General features: G+C 34.6%; 1 protein-coding gene across 2 annotated transcripts in view; it reads right to left on the bottom strand.

Annotated features, from left to right (window-relative positions):
* C1GALT1 (core 1 synthase, glycoprotein-N-acetylgalactosamine 3-beta-galactosyltransferase 1) overlaps positions 1-18,317 on the bottom strand; it is a 28,905-nt gene that overhangs the window by 8,229 nt on the left and 2,359 nt on the right. For both annotated transcript variants that reach the window (XM_081147013.1, XM_081147014.1), the window contains exons 2-3: positions 5,491-5,727; positions 1,347-2,014 (exon numbers count right to left, since the gene is read on the bottom strand). In XM_081147013.1, the coding sequence (XP_081003139.1) occupies positions 1,347-2,014; positions 5,491-5,727 (905 nt within the window). The remainder of the gene's footprint in view (positions 1-1,346; positions 2,015-5,490; positions 5,728-18,317) is intronic.

The raw sequence follows: 18,317 nt of genomic DNA, 5'->3' as shown, positions 1-18,317 counted from the left end.
AGGTGATGATTTGAAAGTGCTGGCCTGTGAAGAAGAGAATGATAGCACAACATATCTTATTTGTATCACAGGGCCAGAGAAAGAAAGGTATCAGTTGTAGTAACTTGCCTAAAGACATTATTAATTAATAACAGAACTGAGCCTAAAAGCTGGGTTTTGTGATTCCTGTTCTTCAGTCATTCGCTGCTGCAATGCTCACAACAGTGAAAAACTGGCAACACTCTACTAAATGTTTATCATCAGGAGAATAGTTAAATTACAGCACATTCATATATTAGCATATTACACAGCAATCTAAATTAATAAAGCAGATACACAGATTAATGTTGACAAACTTTACTACTGTTGTGTGAAAAGGGCAAATGTACATACGGTATAATTCCATTTATTTAAAAATCTATAAAACAACATTATATATTATTTATGGATACATAAACACATAGGAAAAAATAAAAACAAGGATAGCAATGACAAATATTACATTCATGACGGTGGTTATCTAAAGAAGGTAGTAGAAGAACTGGATTGGGGAGGATACACATGCCTTTTTCTGTAGAAAAAAAATCTGAAGCAAATATAGTAAAAGGTTAATATTTGGTAAAGCTGGTCTGTGGGTGGAAAATATACTCTTCTCAAATATTTGTTTATACAGCTGAAAAATTTAATAAAATAATGCGCTTTAGATAAAGTTCTCAAGAATGTAAGTTAAGGTGTCGAATGAGAGCTAAGGCTTATTAGGTGCTCAGTGTGTGATAGGCACTGCTCTGCACCATAATCACAACTGGATGAGACAGGTAGATCATGTCCATTTTACACGATGAAACTGATGCTAGGAAGTTAGGGAAATTCTACCCATCTAAGGTCATTCAACTACTGTATTAAGTGGGAGAGCAGGATTTGAACCTAGGTCTTTCTGAACCTCCACGTCTTTTGATGCGTTGTTCCTTAACCACCCAAACTAGAGTACCCCACTCCACTCTGAGTCACTCTCCACCCCCTTACCTGGCTTTGTCTTCAGGGCACTTACCACAACCTAGAATCATATTATATCTCAATTAGTCTGTGTGTTTACTGTATGTCTCCTCATCTAGAATGTAAGGTTCATGAGAACTGGAACTTGGCCATATTTACTGCCAGTCTCAGTGCCTGGCACATAGTAGTACCAATATTTGTCGAATGACTATTGCTGACACTCTTACTCCCATTTACTTTGGTATACTGTCACTCTATATAAAAAGATAAAGGAGATTCTTAGTGTTACTAAAGGAACATACACATATTAGCTAGGTTTTTTTAAGTAAGCAAAAGTCAGTCTGAGTATATTGTATTAAGATTTCTAAACTTACCTCTACAGGAGGGTAATAGTTATAATTCCAGTACCAAAATGTTTTGGGTAGATAACTCTTGATTAAGTGGTGTTCTGGTATAAAGGGATGAAAAGTTTCTCTTCCAATTGTATCTCTGGAATCTCCTGCTTCTACATTTATAATTTCCATGCATCTTCCCAGTGCTAAATCTTCAATGGAAGAACTATGTGTACATTTCTCTGATTTAAATGCATCAACAAATCTCTTCAAGGCTTCTTTGCTCAGTACATATCCTGCTCCTCCACTCATGTAGCCCTGCTTTACGTAGGGCTTAAATCTTCTCCCAAAGAAAATGGGTTCTTCAGGGTTGTGTTTTGAGAGAAGCCATCTCAAATTTTCCAGTATAACATATGTATCGTCATCGGCTTTCATAAACCAGTCAGCATCTTCTAGATAGTGATCATGAACATACTGAAAAGCTTTAATTGTTTTCCAGTATAGCTGGTCTCTGCCTTCTCTGGTTTCTAATCCCACAGCAGGGAAGTCTTTATCTTCTTGTGAACTCATAAACAACACTTTATTACAGCGCCGGGCCCATGTAGCTTTGACATGTTTAGCCTTTTTCTCTAGATTTTGAGGTCCTGTCATAATCCAGCAAAGAATTCTAACCTTCTGAGAGAGGTTTTTAGCAATGTCTGTGTTCTCATCTATTAAACAAAAAAATTTTAAGTAATATTTATTTACATATATGTAAGATCCAAATAAATTATGCTGAAGAAGACATTTTCTTAAACAACTTCAAAGAACCACCCCACCCCTGCCCCCCTTCTATTTACCTAGCTACCATTAGTGATTTAACTGAAAGAAAGCAAAACTCAACATAATGTGAACTGATGTTCTGATTCATTGGTTTCATGTCAATCTTATCCAGATCACTGGAGCTAACAAGAGCTGTCACTATGACTTAAATCCTTACTATTCTAACTGTGCTTCACTGACCAAATAGCATCAGCAATACCTGGGAGTTTGTTAGAAATGCAGCATCTCAGGTCCCACCCCACACCAACTGAATCAGAATCTTCATTTTAACAAGTTCTCTTGGTAATTCGTATGCATTTTAAGCACTGCCTTAAATAGTCTGCTTTTCACCTTCATTCTACATAGAAAGCTTCAGCTGGTTCTTAATAGAACATTGGCAAGAATTTTTTGTTGCTCTCAACAAACTCTGAAAGGCAGGAAAGATATGCTGCTTAAGTGGCAGTTCATTTCAAAGCTCACAAGAGTCCACTGTTATGAATTTCTATAAGTACCCTGAGGTGGCTTTAAAAAAGGCTTTCCTAACTACCCCAGTTCCATGAAGAGGCATTAATGCAGAGTTGAGATTACTTCTAACAATAACATACATCATTACAAAATGCAAATCCACCAGTCAAAAAAGGAACATATGAATAGGTAGAGGTAGTATTTCCAAGATCATGTAAAGTAGTGTTTTTAAAGTATGGGCTTGCAAAGAAATGTGTAAGGAGCATGTGCCAGAATATAAAGCAGCCTTTTAATTTTTTCACTGAGGAAGTCTTGCTTCACCCTCCCCCTCAAAAAACGTCCAAAGCAGTGAATTTAAATGATTTACATCCTGGTACAAGTTGCTTATCTTGGTGCAATAGGTAACAAACAATTCACAGGCTGTCATACCAGAACCACATGTTGAGTAACAATGTACAGAGGAAGAATTCAACTATAAGATTCTAGGTCAGTGCTTGCTGAAGGACCATTTTCTATGTCCAATAGTTTGAGATCTATACTTTTATAAACATGCTAAAAATGAAATACTGAAAAATAAAATTAAAAAAAATATATATAAAACACAAGCTCCAATAAGTTTTTATATTTAGATTTAGACAAAATTACCTGTCAAATTACCATAATGTTTCTAACTGTTTAATTGTGATTTTAATACTTCTTTAGTTGTGGACCAGCATGAGTTTGCAAAACCACACTTTGTGTAGCAATGTTCTAAGCAGAATCCTCAGAAAGTATATCCTTAAAGTTAATGTCAACCAGTGAGATACGAAAGCTAAGTCCTGTGAACAATTAACAGCTAAAGACATAAATTTCTAGTTAACTGATTGAGAGGGAATAGAAGGCAAGGTTGGGGCAGAGCATGAAAATATACTCATGCCCCACTGAATATCAAGAATTAGCAATCTAAAAACAGACAAAAATCACCCTATTTTCAGTCAGAGAGCAGGCACAGTTCTTATACTTGGGAGTCCAATTTCCTAGCTATACAGACATACTACATCCTGGATGGAGAGAGAAAATGGTGGAGGCAGGAATCCCCAGTATACTTCACTTAGAGCAAGAGAACTTTCTCCCACAGCACATCAAACCCTCTGTACATAGCTCCTAAGTTATAGCATCTCTTAGCATATGGCAAGTATTGGTTTGCACATGTGTCTTATTCATCCTTTTATCTCCTGTGCTAGCACATGCTTACTGCAAAGTAATTAATGAGTAATTGAAAGAAGGAGAAAGCAGTGGCTGTCAAATCCTATAGAGCAGTGCAATGGAATTTGGCTAGAACAGAGAAGAATGGGAGATAAAGCAACATCAGCAAAAACAAGAGATAATGCAGAAAATATGTCTTTAAATGAGTAGATGCTCACCAGAAGAAAGAACAAAAGGCATTGTGAAGTTTGGCTGAGTGCAAGTAGATGAGTATAACTGAAGGCCTGTTCTAGGGAAGATGCACTATAGATTGAGAGACGAAATCTGAAAAATGGTAAAGAAGGTGAACTGTTAGATTTAAGTGACAAATGAGATTGAATGGTAAGCAAAGGAAAGCATCTACCATGACTGCATAGTTTCTGGCACAGGCGGATGGAATGAGCTATATAAAATAAGGGGTATAGGAGGTAGAGCCAGTTTTAGGACCAGGAAGGAAAAGAAAAGGAGTTCATTTGCACACTGATTGAGAGGGAATAGAAGGCAAGGCTGGGGCAGAGTTAAGTTTGAGAGGAACAGAACTTTTAGCACACCCTACATTTTGTAGGCGCTGGAGGAGGCCAAACTAGCACAGCCTACTAGTAGTGGAGGAGTCTCAGTCCAATTGATCATTTCAAGACCCAGAGCAATGCTACAGACAGAACAAGTGCACAGTGATTGAACTGCTTTACAATAAGAACAGAGAGCACCTGCTCAGGGCTGAATCACTGTTATATAAACAGTCATACAACATAAGATAATCTGTAATAGCATGCATGTGCTTGTTAGTTCACAAAACTCAACCAAGATCTGACACCTTGCCCTACAACCTCTGCTTGAGAGGTAGAAAAGAAGTAATTTAGAGTCAGAAAGACAAGAGAAACAGCTCTTAATGAGGACCCTGATTGTTTTCAAGCTGTTTGCATTCTTTTCTGTCAAATAAACCACAAAATTTGCAGATATCTTTGAACTGTGTTAATCCTTTCTTATAGTGTCTAGAACTGGGTTGAAGATAAAGAGAGTAAAGAAGAGATGAAAATTAAAACTATGGGGGTTGATGACATCACACAGGCAAAGAAGAGTCAAAGGACAGAAACTTAGAGAAAACCTACATTTAATGGACACACAGAGGACTACTTGAGAAAGTATAGATATGAGGCCAAGAGTAAATGAAGTCATACCTAGTTTTCTAATTCCCTAGTTCTTTATGCTTCTAAAAAGGAAAAAAAGATTAGTGATACTAACTACTGATAAAATTGTAAATTGAAATTTATATGTATCTCTTGCGTTTCTCTAAGAAAACATGACGAAGTAAAAACTAAGACCAAAACAAGACAATAGCAAAAACCAAAGACGCAGATATAAGCCATAATAAAATTAGACTAAATAAAAATTTTCAGATATAAATCTAGTCTGAAAAGGTTTGCCTTTCACCAAATTATGGTTTCTGAACTGTTTCTACTAAAAAATAAATTCAAAATTAATATTTTACTACCTAAATACATCTGGGTTTTAGCAATTTCTTTCTGAAGTAAACTGAGAATTGTCATTTAATGTCTGGAATTAAGATCACTTTTATCAAAAGACATACTGTGATATAACACAGTTTATATAACTCTTTCCATATCTTTCAGTACTTACATAGACTGAAAAATACTGTTTAATACTGAAAAATACTCCTTAATAAAGTAAACCATACCTTTATGTTGGCTAGCATCTGCATTGAAGTTTATCTCTCCTTGTAGATGATTCTGTCCATTATCATCTGAATGCCCAGCATGAGGATCATTATGAAGAATCTTAGGCTGGGTGTCATCCTGTTCTCCCAACAAAATACTAAATAGCTGAGAACATAAAACAAATCCAACTGCTGATCCAGAGAGGAAGATTAAAAAATTCAGCCAAGATTTAGAGGCCATTTCCCAAAAGTATATTTCTGTAAGAAAAAAATTAACAGGATGTTGTAAATAATAGAGCATTATACATACCAAAAGTAAAAAGTCTAATAACTTTTAGCTACACTGGAAAGTTTCATATAAGAGAACATACCTAGGATTATTTAACTTTTATCTATGAATTTATCCCTCTATTTGCTGCTAAAACAGCAGCACATTATGGACAAGTCAATAAATGAATAATCATTGTTAGGGTGGGACATGGGTAAATACAGGTATGGGAAAATATGATCAGAATTACTTGAGGAGCATTTAAAAAATATAGACTTCCAGGCTCAAGAGCTGAGCTTTCAGATGCCAAGTGCTGGGACAACTAAAATTTATATTTTTACTTTATTTTTTAAGAAAAAGCTTTGTATTATTGTTTTTTACAAAAACAACAACAAAGAAACAAGCAAAAAAGCACTGCATGAAGGAAGAAATCACTCTAAATCCCAGAAACAACTTTTGGTGAGTATCATTACAGATAGAATAACATCTTTAAGAATAACAGGGACAGAGATAGAAGGAGAGATAATTATAGCTAACATTTTAGTCCTGTACTAAGAGCTTTACACGAATTACCTTAAACCATAAGCTAAGGATCATTCATCTCATTTCATCAGTAACCTTCTCAGGGTCACACTAGCCATCTAAATCAAGAGTTCAGACTCTTGCCCTGGCAGGGTAGCTCAGAAGGTTGGAGCATTGTTCTGTACACCAAAAGGTTGTGGGTTCAATTTCTGGTCAAGGTACATACCTAGGTTACAGGTTTGATGTCCACTTGGGGAACCTACAGGAGGTAACAGATCAATGTTTCTCTCTCCCTTCCTCCCTCTCTCTAAAATCAATAAACATATTCTTGGGTGAGAATTTAAAAAAAAAAAGAGTTCAAACTCTTTGCTATTTTACTATAGTTTTAAAGAATTTGTATTGTACTAGTCATGCTATTTTAAAGGTTTAACATACTGTTAGATTTACTTGAATTTATGAAAAAAATGGAAATTAAATAAATCTAAACAAACTTTGAACATCAGCTAAACATTTCTCACATGACCTCCCTCTTTTAAATGACCACCCTGAAGATAAAGATTATATAAAACAACTGGAGCCATGTATAAAACTTGTATGACTAAAAACTAAATAATGCTTATTTTTTTAAAAAATCAAATAAGACCTAACTAAAAAATGGGGAGAAAGACTATGTTCATAGATTAGAAGACTTAACATAGTAAGGATGTCAATTCTCCCTGATTGGATACACAGGTTTAATGCAATTTCTATGAAAAATCCCTTCAAGATTTCTTGTATAGACAAAATTATTCTAAAATTTATACGTTAAGGCAAATGAGCTAGAATAGCTACAACAATTTTTAAAAAGTAGAATAAAGTGGGAGGAATCAGTCTACCTGAGTTGAAGATATCACATAACAACTGAAATTAAGACTATATAGTACTAGAGTATAAGACTCATGGATCGGTAGAACAGGATAACCAAATAGACCCACATAAATATATTCAACTGATTTTTGACAAATGTATAAAAGCAGCTGAGTGGAGGAAAGATAAGACTTTTCAATAAATGTTGCTGGATATCTGTAAGCAAAAAAATAAACCTCGACCTAAGCCTCACACCTTATACAAAAATTAACTCCAAATGGATCCTGGACATGTAAAATAAGCAACTAAAAACTTTTAGGGGAAAAAAACAAAAGAAAATCTTGATCTAGAAGTAGGCAAAGAATTCTTAGACTTGACAGAAAAAGCACAATCCATAATAGGAAAAAATTGATAAATTGGACTTGATGAAAATTAAAACTTGTGCTCCGCAAAAGACGCTACTCAGAGACTGAAAAGACAAGCTAAACTGGAAGAAAATATTTGCAAACCACATATCTAAGAAAAGAACTAGTATTTAGAATATGTAAAAAATTCTTAAAACAAACAGCAAAAAACCCAAACAAAAGCCAAATTAGAAAATGAGAACAAGACAAGAACAGATATTTCACTGAAGAGGACGTACAGATGGCAAACAAGCAAATGAGAAAATGTTCGATTTCATTTGCCATGAGAAAATGTTCGATTTCATTTGCCGTTAGAAAAACGCAAATTAACACTAAAAAGAAATATCTCTACAAACCCATGAGGATGGTTGAAATAAAAAACAGTGACTCCACCAAATCCTGGCAAGAATATAGAGAAACTGGATCACTATATATTGCTGGCGGGAATGTAAAATGATGTCTGGCCACTATGGATCAAAGAACTATGTGGAGAAAAATATGTTTTGACTCATGAAACAAATCTAGCTTCTTATCAAAGTGAATTACTCTAGCACAAAATGACCAAACAAATTTGAATGATATGCCCCCAAACTGGTGAAGCAACCCTTACCTCCTAGAGTTTTAGAAAAACACACACACACATACAGAAAAAAGCTCAAAGACAAATCTCTACTTGCACCTGCCCAAGGTCCCAGCTCCCCCAGCTACTTACTCTCTGGAGTAGCTAAATGGCTACTTAGAAACTATCACCACCAGCAACAAAAATCTCTAGCTCAAATTTTAAAGGAAATATCCAAATGGCGCATAAAACAGTCATCAACACGTGGAAGGTAATAAAAAGATTTCCATCAATTTTTAAGCAAGATTAGCTAAAACTGATTTTTAAATGAATAAACAGAAATACATGGAACCTACATAAAAATCTTTAAGTGGGAAAAAAATTAAAACACAGGATGCAAAAGGTAGGTGAAAGTACAGTTCTAAATACTTCTTGAAAAAAATATTAGGAAACTATATAGAACTACTTTATAGTCTCTGAGATTGAAGAGATTAAATCAATTATTTAGATATAAAAGACAAACAATAGAGCGCCAACCAAGAGAAAACGTATTTCCCCAAAAAGAATAGAACGAAATAGAAAAAAATGTCAGATATAGTAAAAGAAAATACCCTGAAATGAGGCCAAGCATCTAAGTATTAAAGGTTTCATATAAAACCCAGAAAAACCTAACATAGATGGATCAGTATTGAGAGAGATCCTGAACTTTACACTTAAAATCAAACAAACAAACCACCCATAAAAACTCTAATTACTCAGGCCAAGAAAACTAGTCAAAGTCAAAACATTAGGCAGAACTACAAAGCAAAAAATATTAGGCGATTATCTTCTCTTTATCATTATATGCAAAACAAAACAAAACAAAAAAACCCAAATAGGCCAATAGTCTTAAGTTATCAATAAACTGTCATTCAAAAATCAAGATAACAGGAAGACATTTTCAAATATGCAATGATTCAGTACTCCTATATCCTTGGTACACTACTTACATAAAAATATATTGCCCTAGCTGGTTTGGCTCAGTGGTTAGTGTCAGCCCTCAAAGTGAAGGGTCCTGAGTTTGATTCCAGCCAAGGGCACATACCTAGGTTGAAGGCTCAATCCCTGGCCCTGGTCAGGCATGTGTGGGAGGCAACCAAACGATGTCTCTCTCTCACATTGATGTCTTCCCCCGCCCATCTCTCCCTTTCTCTCCCTTCCACTCTGAAAGTGATGGGAAAAATATCAAGAATTTTTTAGAAATTTTAAAAAGAAAGATATAATTCATCTGAAAGTTAAATTGAGATTAAAAAAAAAAAATTACAAATGAAATCATTCAATGAAAGGGTTAGCATACAACATGAAAGTTGTAATCCTTTCCCATGTAAAACTGTGGAGTAACCCTGTGTGGTAATTATGAAACAAAACATAAATGTTATTTTCCTGGAAAGAAAAGCTACATAGAATAAAGAAATAATAATTTAACTATAAGACACAGAGGCAGAAAAGGAATATCATGTAAATGAAAATGGAATGGGGGGCTGGAGAGAATATGCTAAGTACTCTGATTTCATTAGAGGGGTAACTCAGAGTTGTTTACGTTTAATTATAAAAATCTTCAAATGCATACAAAAGTGTAGCAATGAACCCCCATATATCCATCACACAAATTGAATTATAATAAAAATATGCTATATTTACTTCATTTATTATTTTGTCTATTGATTATAGAATTTTAATGCTTATCTCAGACATCAAGTCACCTCATCTCTACATACTGTAATATACATCTCCAAAAATATGGACATTTTCTTACAAGCCACAATGCCATTATGAAACACCAACAAAATTAACAAAAATTCGCCCGGCCGGGCGTGGCTCAGCGGTTGAGCATCGACCTAGGATCCAGGCGATCGGGGTTCGATTCCCGGTCAGGGCACATGCCTGGGTTGCGGGCTCGATCAATGACTCTCTCATCATTGATGTTTCTATCTCTCTCTCCTTCCCCTTCTCTGAAATCAATAAAGATATTAAAAAAAAAAAAATGAACAAAAATTCTTTGAACTCAATCAAACCATAGTCTAATAAAATTTCCCCAACTGTTTTCTACAATCAAATTGCATCAATAAACTAACAAATGTCTATTTACAGTTGGGTTTATTCAAATCAGGATTCAAACTATATCCACATTCACAGATAAAATGAAAAAACAAGAGACCACATTACATAACAAATAGCTATTAAACATGAAAACCCAAATGAAACACACATTTCTGTTAAAAAAGCAAATTATCAAAGCTGACTCAAGATATACAACCTAGCCATGGCTGGTGTGGTTCAGTGAGTTAAGCATCATCCCATGCACCAAAAGGTCACTGGTTTGATTCCCAGTGGTCAGGGCACATGCCCGGGTTAAGACTCAATCCCCAGTGCGGGGCATGCAGGAGGCAGCCAGTTGATGTTTCTCTCTCTAACTCCCCCCTCCTCTATGAAATCAATTTTTAAAATTTTTTTTAAAAAGGATATAAAACCTAAATGGGCAAATAACCACTGAGGAAATAAAGAATGCTGTCAAAAAGTCAGACTTTAAAAATGTCCAGGCTTTTCCTGGATATTCCAATCTCCCCCCAAAAACGTAATTTTTAGGCTACATAAATCATTCCAAAAAATTAAGTAGTAGATCTTGACCAATTCTTCTTTTATGTAAAAGCTTGATAGCAATATATAACAAAGTGAATCCTCAATATAGATAGCACAGAAAACTTCAGTTCAATCTCACTCTAAAATAATACATTATCAAAGAGAATGCAGCCCAAACATTAGTGGTCATCTTAAGTTGGATTCTGTGGAAGCAAACTCTGAGATGAGGCATTTTTATGACAGTGACTTACTAGAAAATATTCCCTGGAAAAACTTATAGGGAAGTAAGACAGGGAAGGGAAGAAAGCCAAGCAAGGGTAAAATACCAAGCAGTCTCATGGAGGATAATTTTAGCTCAATTTTGCAGGGTGCTTCTTGAGGTAATGTAGGCTAGACCTCAAAGTTGTACCCATACAGCCAATCACTAGTTAAGGGCTGTTCTCAAGAAACAAATTTCCCACACTCTTCCACAGCCTGTATATTGGCAAAGTATACTCTGGCAGTGTGAGGGCAGCTCTACAACAAAGAACCTTATGAGATAAACACTGGGAGTGAAAACATACTAGCAGCCTGAGAGCAGAAAGGAGATACAGGCCTATGGACAGAGTATTTGCATAATTTACCACAGTGACTTCAGGAGAGAGGAAATTAAAATCCACTTGGTTTAGATTTCCACTATGGGAACCTTCAAAAGGTTCAGGAATGAATCATTTAGTTCAATCATCCTACAGTGAAGACTACTGGTGATATGCCCAAGACTGTGTACAGAGATTTCAATTAATTTTTTGGCATCTACTCTAAAATATTAAAAGCCAACTAGGATTCACCACATATTTTAAGGAAAGCCTCTAATTTGAAAGAAAAAGACCAAACTAGACAAATTTAAAGCAATGAAAACTAAAAAACAAAGAAAACTATAATTAATATCCTGAGACAAAAAAATTGTGATCTCATTTTATTCATAAAATAAAAGCAAGTTACAAACTTTTTTAAAAAAATTCTGAGAACAAAAAGAACTCCTACAAATTAAAACTTAAGAAAATCAAAACTCAATAAAACAGCTAGAGGATAATGTTAAGAAAATTGCCCCAAAAGTGAGCAAAGCAAACAGACAAGGTAATGGAAAATAAGAGAGAAAACTGATAACTAAAGATCAGCGTGGAGGTGCAGATAAAAGAAGGACAAAGACATCAACAACCAAATATTTCAAGAAAGTTTCCAGACTGAAAAGATCCAATGATACCAAGCACAGTGAATAAAAAGACCCATAAAAATACATTATCAAGAAACTTCAGAATACTTGGGTCAAAGAAACCATTCTGTAAGCTTTCAGAGAAAGAGACAAAAGGCTATATACAAGAGATTAGGAATTAAATGTTTTTTTACTTTCACATAGCAACAATGAAAGCTAGAAAGCAATGTAGAAATGCCTTAAAAATTCTGAGGAAAAATTATTTCAAATCTAGAATTTTATACCCAGCCAGACTATCCAAAAGTAGGATAGTCTGCGGGATGAATAAAGATATTTTAAAGATATGACAGACTTTGTTTAGATCAATATTCATTGTATCATACTGTGTCTATTTGAAAGCACTAGTAGTATGGCACTGATACAGAAATGTTAAGCAAGCTGTTTGAGATGCAGGTCTGAAGCCTGGGAAAACATTCACAATTGGTTATCTGTACTCATCTGTATATTTGGATTAAAAAATTTTAAATGACAGTCAAATCTAAAATATGATCTAGCAAATAAAAAAAAGTAACAATGAATTATTATTCAATGTAAAGAATATTCTTCTTAGTGCTTTAATTTAATTTACTTAGTCATTCCACAATATGAAACAGGATAAAAGAGTTTGTAAATTCCTAATACTTTTGTTTGCCATGTGGCCCTGTGCTACAAAAAACTCAAAAGACAAGTTAAGATTTTCTTTAGCATATTCCCTTCTTTGCCTTCAAAATGTATTTCAGTGACTCTATTCAATCTAATCTAAGGAAACATTCTCAATAAAAAATTGAAAAGCATTTATGGCCCTGGCGGGTATGGCTCAGTTGGAGTGTTGTCTCATGCGCCAAGGGGTCATGGGTTTGATTCCCAGTTAGGGCACATGGCCAGGTTTCGGGTTCAATCCCCAGTCAAGCAAGGGCACATATGGAAAGCAACTGATTGATGTTTCTCTCTCACATCGATGTCTCTCTCTCTCTCCCTCCCTCTAAAATAAAAAACATATCTTTGGGTGAGAATTTTTTAAAAAATAAGCATGTGTGAACAGTTACTACGCATATAAACCCTCAAGTATTTGCTAAATAAAATATTCATAACCAAAAATCAGAATCAATAAAGGGAAAATGACATAAACTATGGTATAATCACTGCATAGAATATCATACAATCACTAAAATTTTTTGAAGCTTACATGAAAACATGACTAAAACGCAAATGGAAAAAAAAGGATGCAAAGCTTTATATACAGTGTTATTCCAACTGTGTGTGTTAAAAAAAGCTATTCTAAAAAAAAAAAAAATTACACCAAAATAGTAACAATTTCTAATTTTAGAGATGGGATTTGCGGCAACTAAGATGGTATTCCTTTCCATATTTTTCCAAATTGAGTTTAATGAGTATACATTACTTGTGCAGCTCTCAAAAATGTTGGTCTCGGGATCCCTTTAAACTCTTAATTAGTGAGGGCCTCAAATAACTTCTGTTTATATGGGTTTTATCTATTCATTAGATTTTTATTAGAAATTAAAACTGTAAAGTTTTAAATATTTATTTATTTATATATAGTAAGGATAAACCCTGTACCTGTTAATATAAATAACATTTTATGGAAAATAATCTATATTTATTTCCTAAAAATATTAGTGAGAAGAGTTGTACTGATTTAAATTTTTGCTAATTTCAATATCTGGTTTAATAGAATACAGCTGGAGCTAGAATTTCATATCTCCTTCTGCATTCAATTTCTTGCAATATATTGTACAGCTTCTTAAAAAACCCTGCCTGTATATTTGTGAGAGAATGAGTGAAAAAAGCAAGAAACACCTTAATACTAGTATAAATCATTTTTACTTTATGAGCCTCTAAAAGGGTCTAGAGCTCACTTTCCCTGGGCCACACTTTGAGAATTGCTGCATTATTTTAACTAAAAACTTTTTCCTCCAAAAACATTGAATGGTGGCTAGCAGTTTGCTGGATCACGAAATAAGCAGAAGGGAGGTTTGAAATTTCTGATTTCTGGGTGAACAGAACCCCAAATGGAACGGTCCATGTTCAACCTCTCTTCTCAACACAAAGAGTAATGTTTAAAGTAGGGAAGCAAAGTTTTTCCTTAGTTCAGTACACATTTCATTTGTGAACATGAGAAATTCTGGAAAGGGGTGTGGGGGGTGAACTAAGCCTACCAGCCCCACTGTGGAGGGGTCAATGGGGGGGGGGGGAATGGGATACCTGTAATACTTTCAACAATAAAGAGAAATTTAAAAATAAATAAATAAATAAAAACAAAATACAAGATTTTAAAAATTTGATAATGTAAAAATTATTCTAAATGCTGTTTGGAAAAATAAACATGTGAGTATACTGGGAAGTTCTTGAAAGGTGCATTGAGAGTTGGAGGGTAGATTAGGTCTACCAGATATTGAACAGTGGTATAGTAATAAAAATAGTTTTATATTCAGGTCAAACAGGCATATCAATATATCTGTGCATCTGTTAAAAACAATATTTAAATGTGTGTCTTAATTAATACTAAAGACATAGTGCTGAGAAACTTTTTCTCTACAACCAGACTGTCACAAAGTATATCAATGATATTACATACATCCTACTCCTGCATGGATGATGGATCATTAATGAAACAGAAAAAGCCTCAATTTCCAAATTACAATCAAATAAGGGTTTCTCAGACATAACATTCCACATTTACCTTAACTTTGTAGTCTCCAAGGCAACAGGACTCTGAGTGGGCTTCTTAGCCTAGGCCTGATGTTAATTAACTCCTTGACACAGTCTCCCCGTGCTTTAAACCTATCAAATATTGATTCATTTAAATTTTACCTAAACTATACCCTTCAAAACCCTATAATAATTCTGTCCCTTCTTTATTTAGTGAAATGCTGGCAATTTCTCTGATGTTTAGTCTCCCTCATAGCAGCAAGTTAATTAACCTACCTTTGTAAGCCCAAAGATATCCGTGGTGGTTTATATCAGATCAAAATAATCTACTAAAAAAACAAGTACATATGGAAATTTAATACGTAAAACACATAGCATTTCAAATGAAGAAAAAGATGGCTTATTCAAGAAATGATACTGAATTAATCTTTTGGGAAAAAGTAAAAAGCAACAAACTGGATCCCTACCTTTCTCTTTCAGATTCCAGATGTTCCTAAGATTTCAATATTTAAAAAATAAAATTAAAACAAAACTAGAAGAAAACATCTTTTTACATTTTTACATAATGAATTGAGCTCTTCCCCAAACTCAAAAGCTATGACTATAGAAAAACTGTATGAGATTATTCATTGGGTAAATTTCTGGCAGTGAAATTGCTGGTTCAAAGGTATGTTTCTATATTAAATATTCAAAACAGTCTATACAGGAAAAAAATAAGTATCATAAAGAGAAAAACAAAAGATCAACCTAACATAAAACAGGATTTACAGATAAAGAAAATACGATGGTCAAGGATGTTCAAATTTCATTCATATTAAAGAAAGGTATATTAAATGGAGATACTATTTTTAACCTATCATACTAACAAATTTAAGTTTAGTAGCACCCAGTATAGACACAGGTATGAGAGAAAACTGGCACTCATACATTCTTTCTCACAATATTTACTGTCCTTTGGAAGGGGAGTTTGGCAATATATGTATTTTTTATCCTCACCTGAGGATATGTTTATTGACTTTAGAGAAGAAAGGAGAGAGAGAAACATTGATCCTGCACGTGCCTCTACTGAAGATTTAAGCTGTAACCTAGGTATGTGCTCTGACAGGGAATCAAACCCGAAACCTTTTGGTGTATGGGACAATGCTCCAACCAGCTGAGCTGGAAATATCTTTTAAAATTTTTAAATAAATATGCCCCGACCCATCATTTTATAATCTGAAATTTCTCTTACAGACAGTCTGAAAGATATTCATGGCAGCCACAGCTATGTTTGTTTAATGACAAGGAACTAGTTAAAATATAGTATAATCCACACCATTGAATACTCTGCAGCTGTTAAAAACAATGATCCATATGCACTAACATGAAAAATCTTTGCTCTTCTAGCAAAGATTATCACTTTTTGTTAATAAGGTAAAACAAACCCAAACTGAAATCATAAAAATAATAAATAAAATATACAAAAAAGAATATGTTTTCTTTCCAGTCTCTACACCTAGTTTTCCCCAAAGGTAACTACTATTGCTTCCTGTGTATCCTTGGGGAAAAAAGTAAAGCCTGTATCAGCATATATGTATGTACATCTTTTGATTTACATCAAAGAGATGATGCTCTATATTCATTAGTCTTCACTTTACCTTTCTTACTTATCTCCTCTCATAACACAACCTCATTTAACAAACCGTGTAAGATAAAAGATTTATTTTTTAAGACAAAGCACTACAGTCTGTATAGTATGATTGCATTTGGCTTTTCAAATGCTTCTGTATATATCTAAAATTCTGGAAAGATATGTACAGTAGCCCCCCCCCTCCACAGTTTCACTTTCCATGGTTTCAGTTACCTGCGGTCCAAAAATATTAAATGGAAAATTCCAGAATAAACAATTCATAAGTTTTAAAATGCCCACTGTTCTAAGTAGCATGATGAAATCTCGAGCCATCCAGCTCTGTCCCACCCAGGACATGAATCATACCTTTGTACACCATCTAGGCTGTATATGCTCTCCTCCAGTGAGTCAGTTAGTAGTTAGGTATTCAGATCCACTGGTATTGGTATGTAAGTGCTTATGTTCAAACAATCCTTATTAATAATGGCCCCAAAGCACAAGAGTAGTGTTGCTTTTAAAGAGAAGCCGTAAAAAGTGCTTCCTTTAAGTAAAACAGTATGTATGTATGTATGTATGTACGTTTAGTGAAAAACAGCATATATAGGCATACCTTATTTTATTGCACTTTGCTTTATTGTGCTTCACAGGTGTTGGATTTTGTTTTGTTCTTTTTACAAATCAAAGGCAAAACCCTCCACCAGCAAAAAGATTATGACTGACTTTATTGCAATGATCTGGAACTGAACTCGCAGTATCTCCAAGGTATGTATGTCTAACAGGGTTCGGTACATTCCAGTTTCAGACATCCATGTGGAGATCTAGGAACATATTCCTCATGGGTAAGGTGGAAGTACTGTATACAAAAAATTTAACAAGGGAACTAAGACTAGGTGGCATGGGCAGGAAGGACAAATTTATTTTCATTTTATAACCTTTTTATGTTTTAATTTTTAAATCAAGTACACACCTATTACTTTTCTGACAAAAATTAAGTAAAGGTAGGTTATTTTATATAGGGAGTGAAATAATATAAGAAAAATTAAACTGTACTAATTTTCCCAAATTTGTTATACAAACAGACTCTTTTCAGACTTCTCCAAGTTTCAGACTCATATACACACAAAACATTTCTACCTGGACCATAGGCATCTCAAATTCAACATGTTCAAAAGTGACTTATTGCCTTCCTCCCTTAAGCTTGCTCATCTTACCTAATTTACTGGTAATTACCTAAATTACTAACCAATAGATTCCTATTTCACTAGGAGGCATTTGATTATTTGAATTAAGAATTAGGGAGACATTAACACTCTACGTACCCTTACCCCACATCCAATTACCAAATATTGCCAATTTTATTTCCTAAGTATTTTTCTAATCCACCCTCTCCTCTCATTTCTACTACTTGTCCTATTTCAGACCCTCCTCTCCCCTCTAAAGTACTGCAATATTTCACCAGTCTCCCTGACCCAAGCGCTATCTCTCCTCAACTTATCCCCATTCTGTCACCAGAATGACCTATCTAAAATGAAAAGTTGACTATGTCACTCCATGAATCCTCCATGGAACCCCACTGCCTACAAGACAAAAACTAAGTCCATGATAAGGTCCTCCATGGCCTAGACTCTATCCATGTTTCCAGCTTCATATTTCAATACTCCATGCCTTATAACTTATGCTTCAGCATTCCTGAAATGTCTACAGTTTGCTAAATATCCCAATGCAATTAGTCCCTCTATTCCTATTGTCCTCTCTATCTACACAACAAACATCCTCTTCTCTCCACCATCTAGGCCCCAACTTAGGTTAGTCTCATTAAGCCAAAGTTTCTTAACTTGGCACAACTGACACCTTGAGCTGAATAATTCTCTGTTGTGGGGGCTGTTCTGTTTTCCGTCAGATGTTTAGCAGCATCACTGGCCTATACTCATTAGATGCCAGTAGCACTCCCCCCAGTTGTGACACAGAAGTTTCTATTTGCAAGGAATACACTTCCTATTTTCACACATGATAGATTTTTGGCATGTACTGGACATTGAATTAGCTGCAATGTGAAAATTTTAATACATCTTAGATACACATTTAGATCGTAAGATAAAATGCCACTTTTGCCACTTCCC

The sequence above is a fragment of the Miniopterus schreibersii genome, assembly GCF_964146895.1.
Source record: "Miniopterus schreibersii genome assembly, chromosome: 9".
NCBI classification, from domain to species: Eukaryota; Metazoa; Chordata; class Mammalia; order Chiroptera; family Miniopteridae; genus Miniopterus; species Miniopterus schreibersii.
Note: the sequence above shows the minus strand (reverse complement) of the source record. Positions and strands in the feature narration are given on the sequence as shown.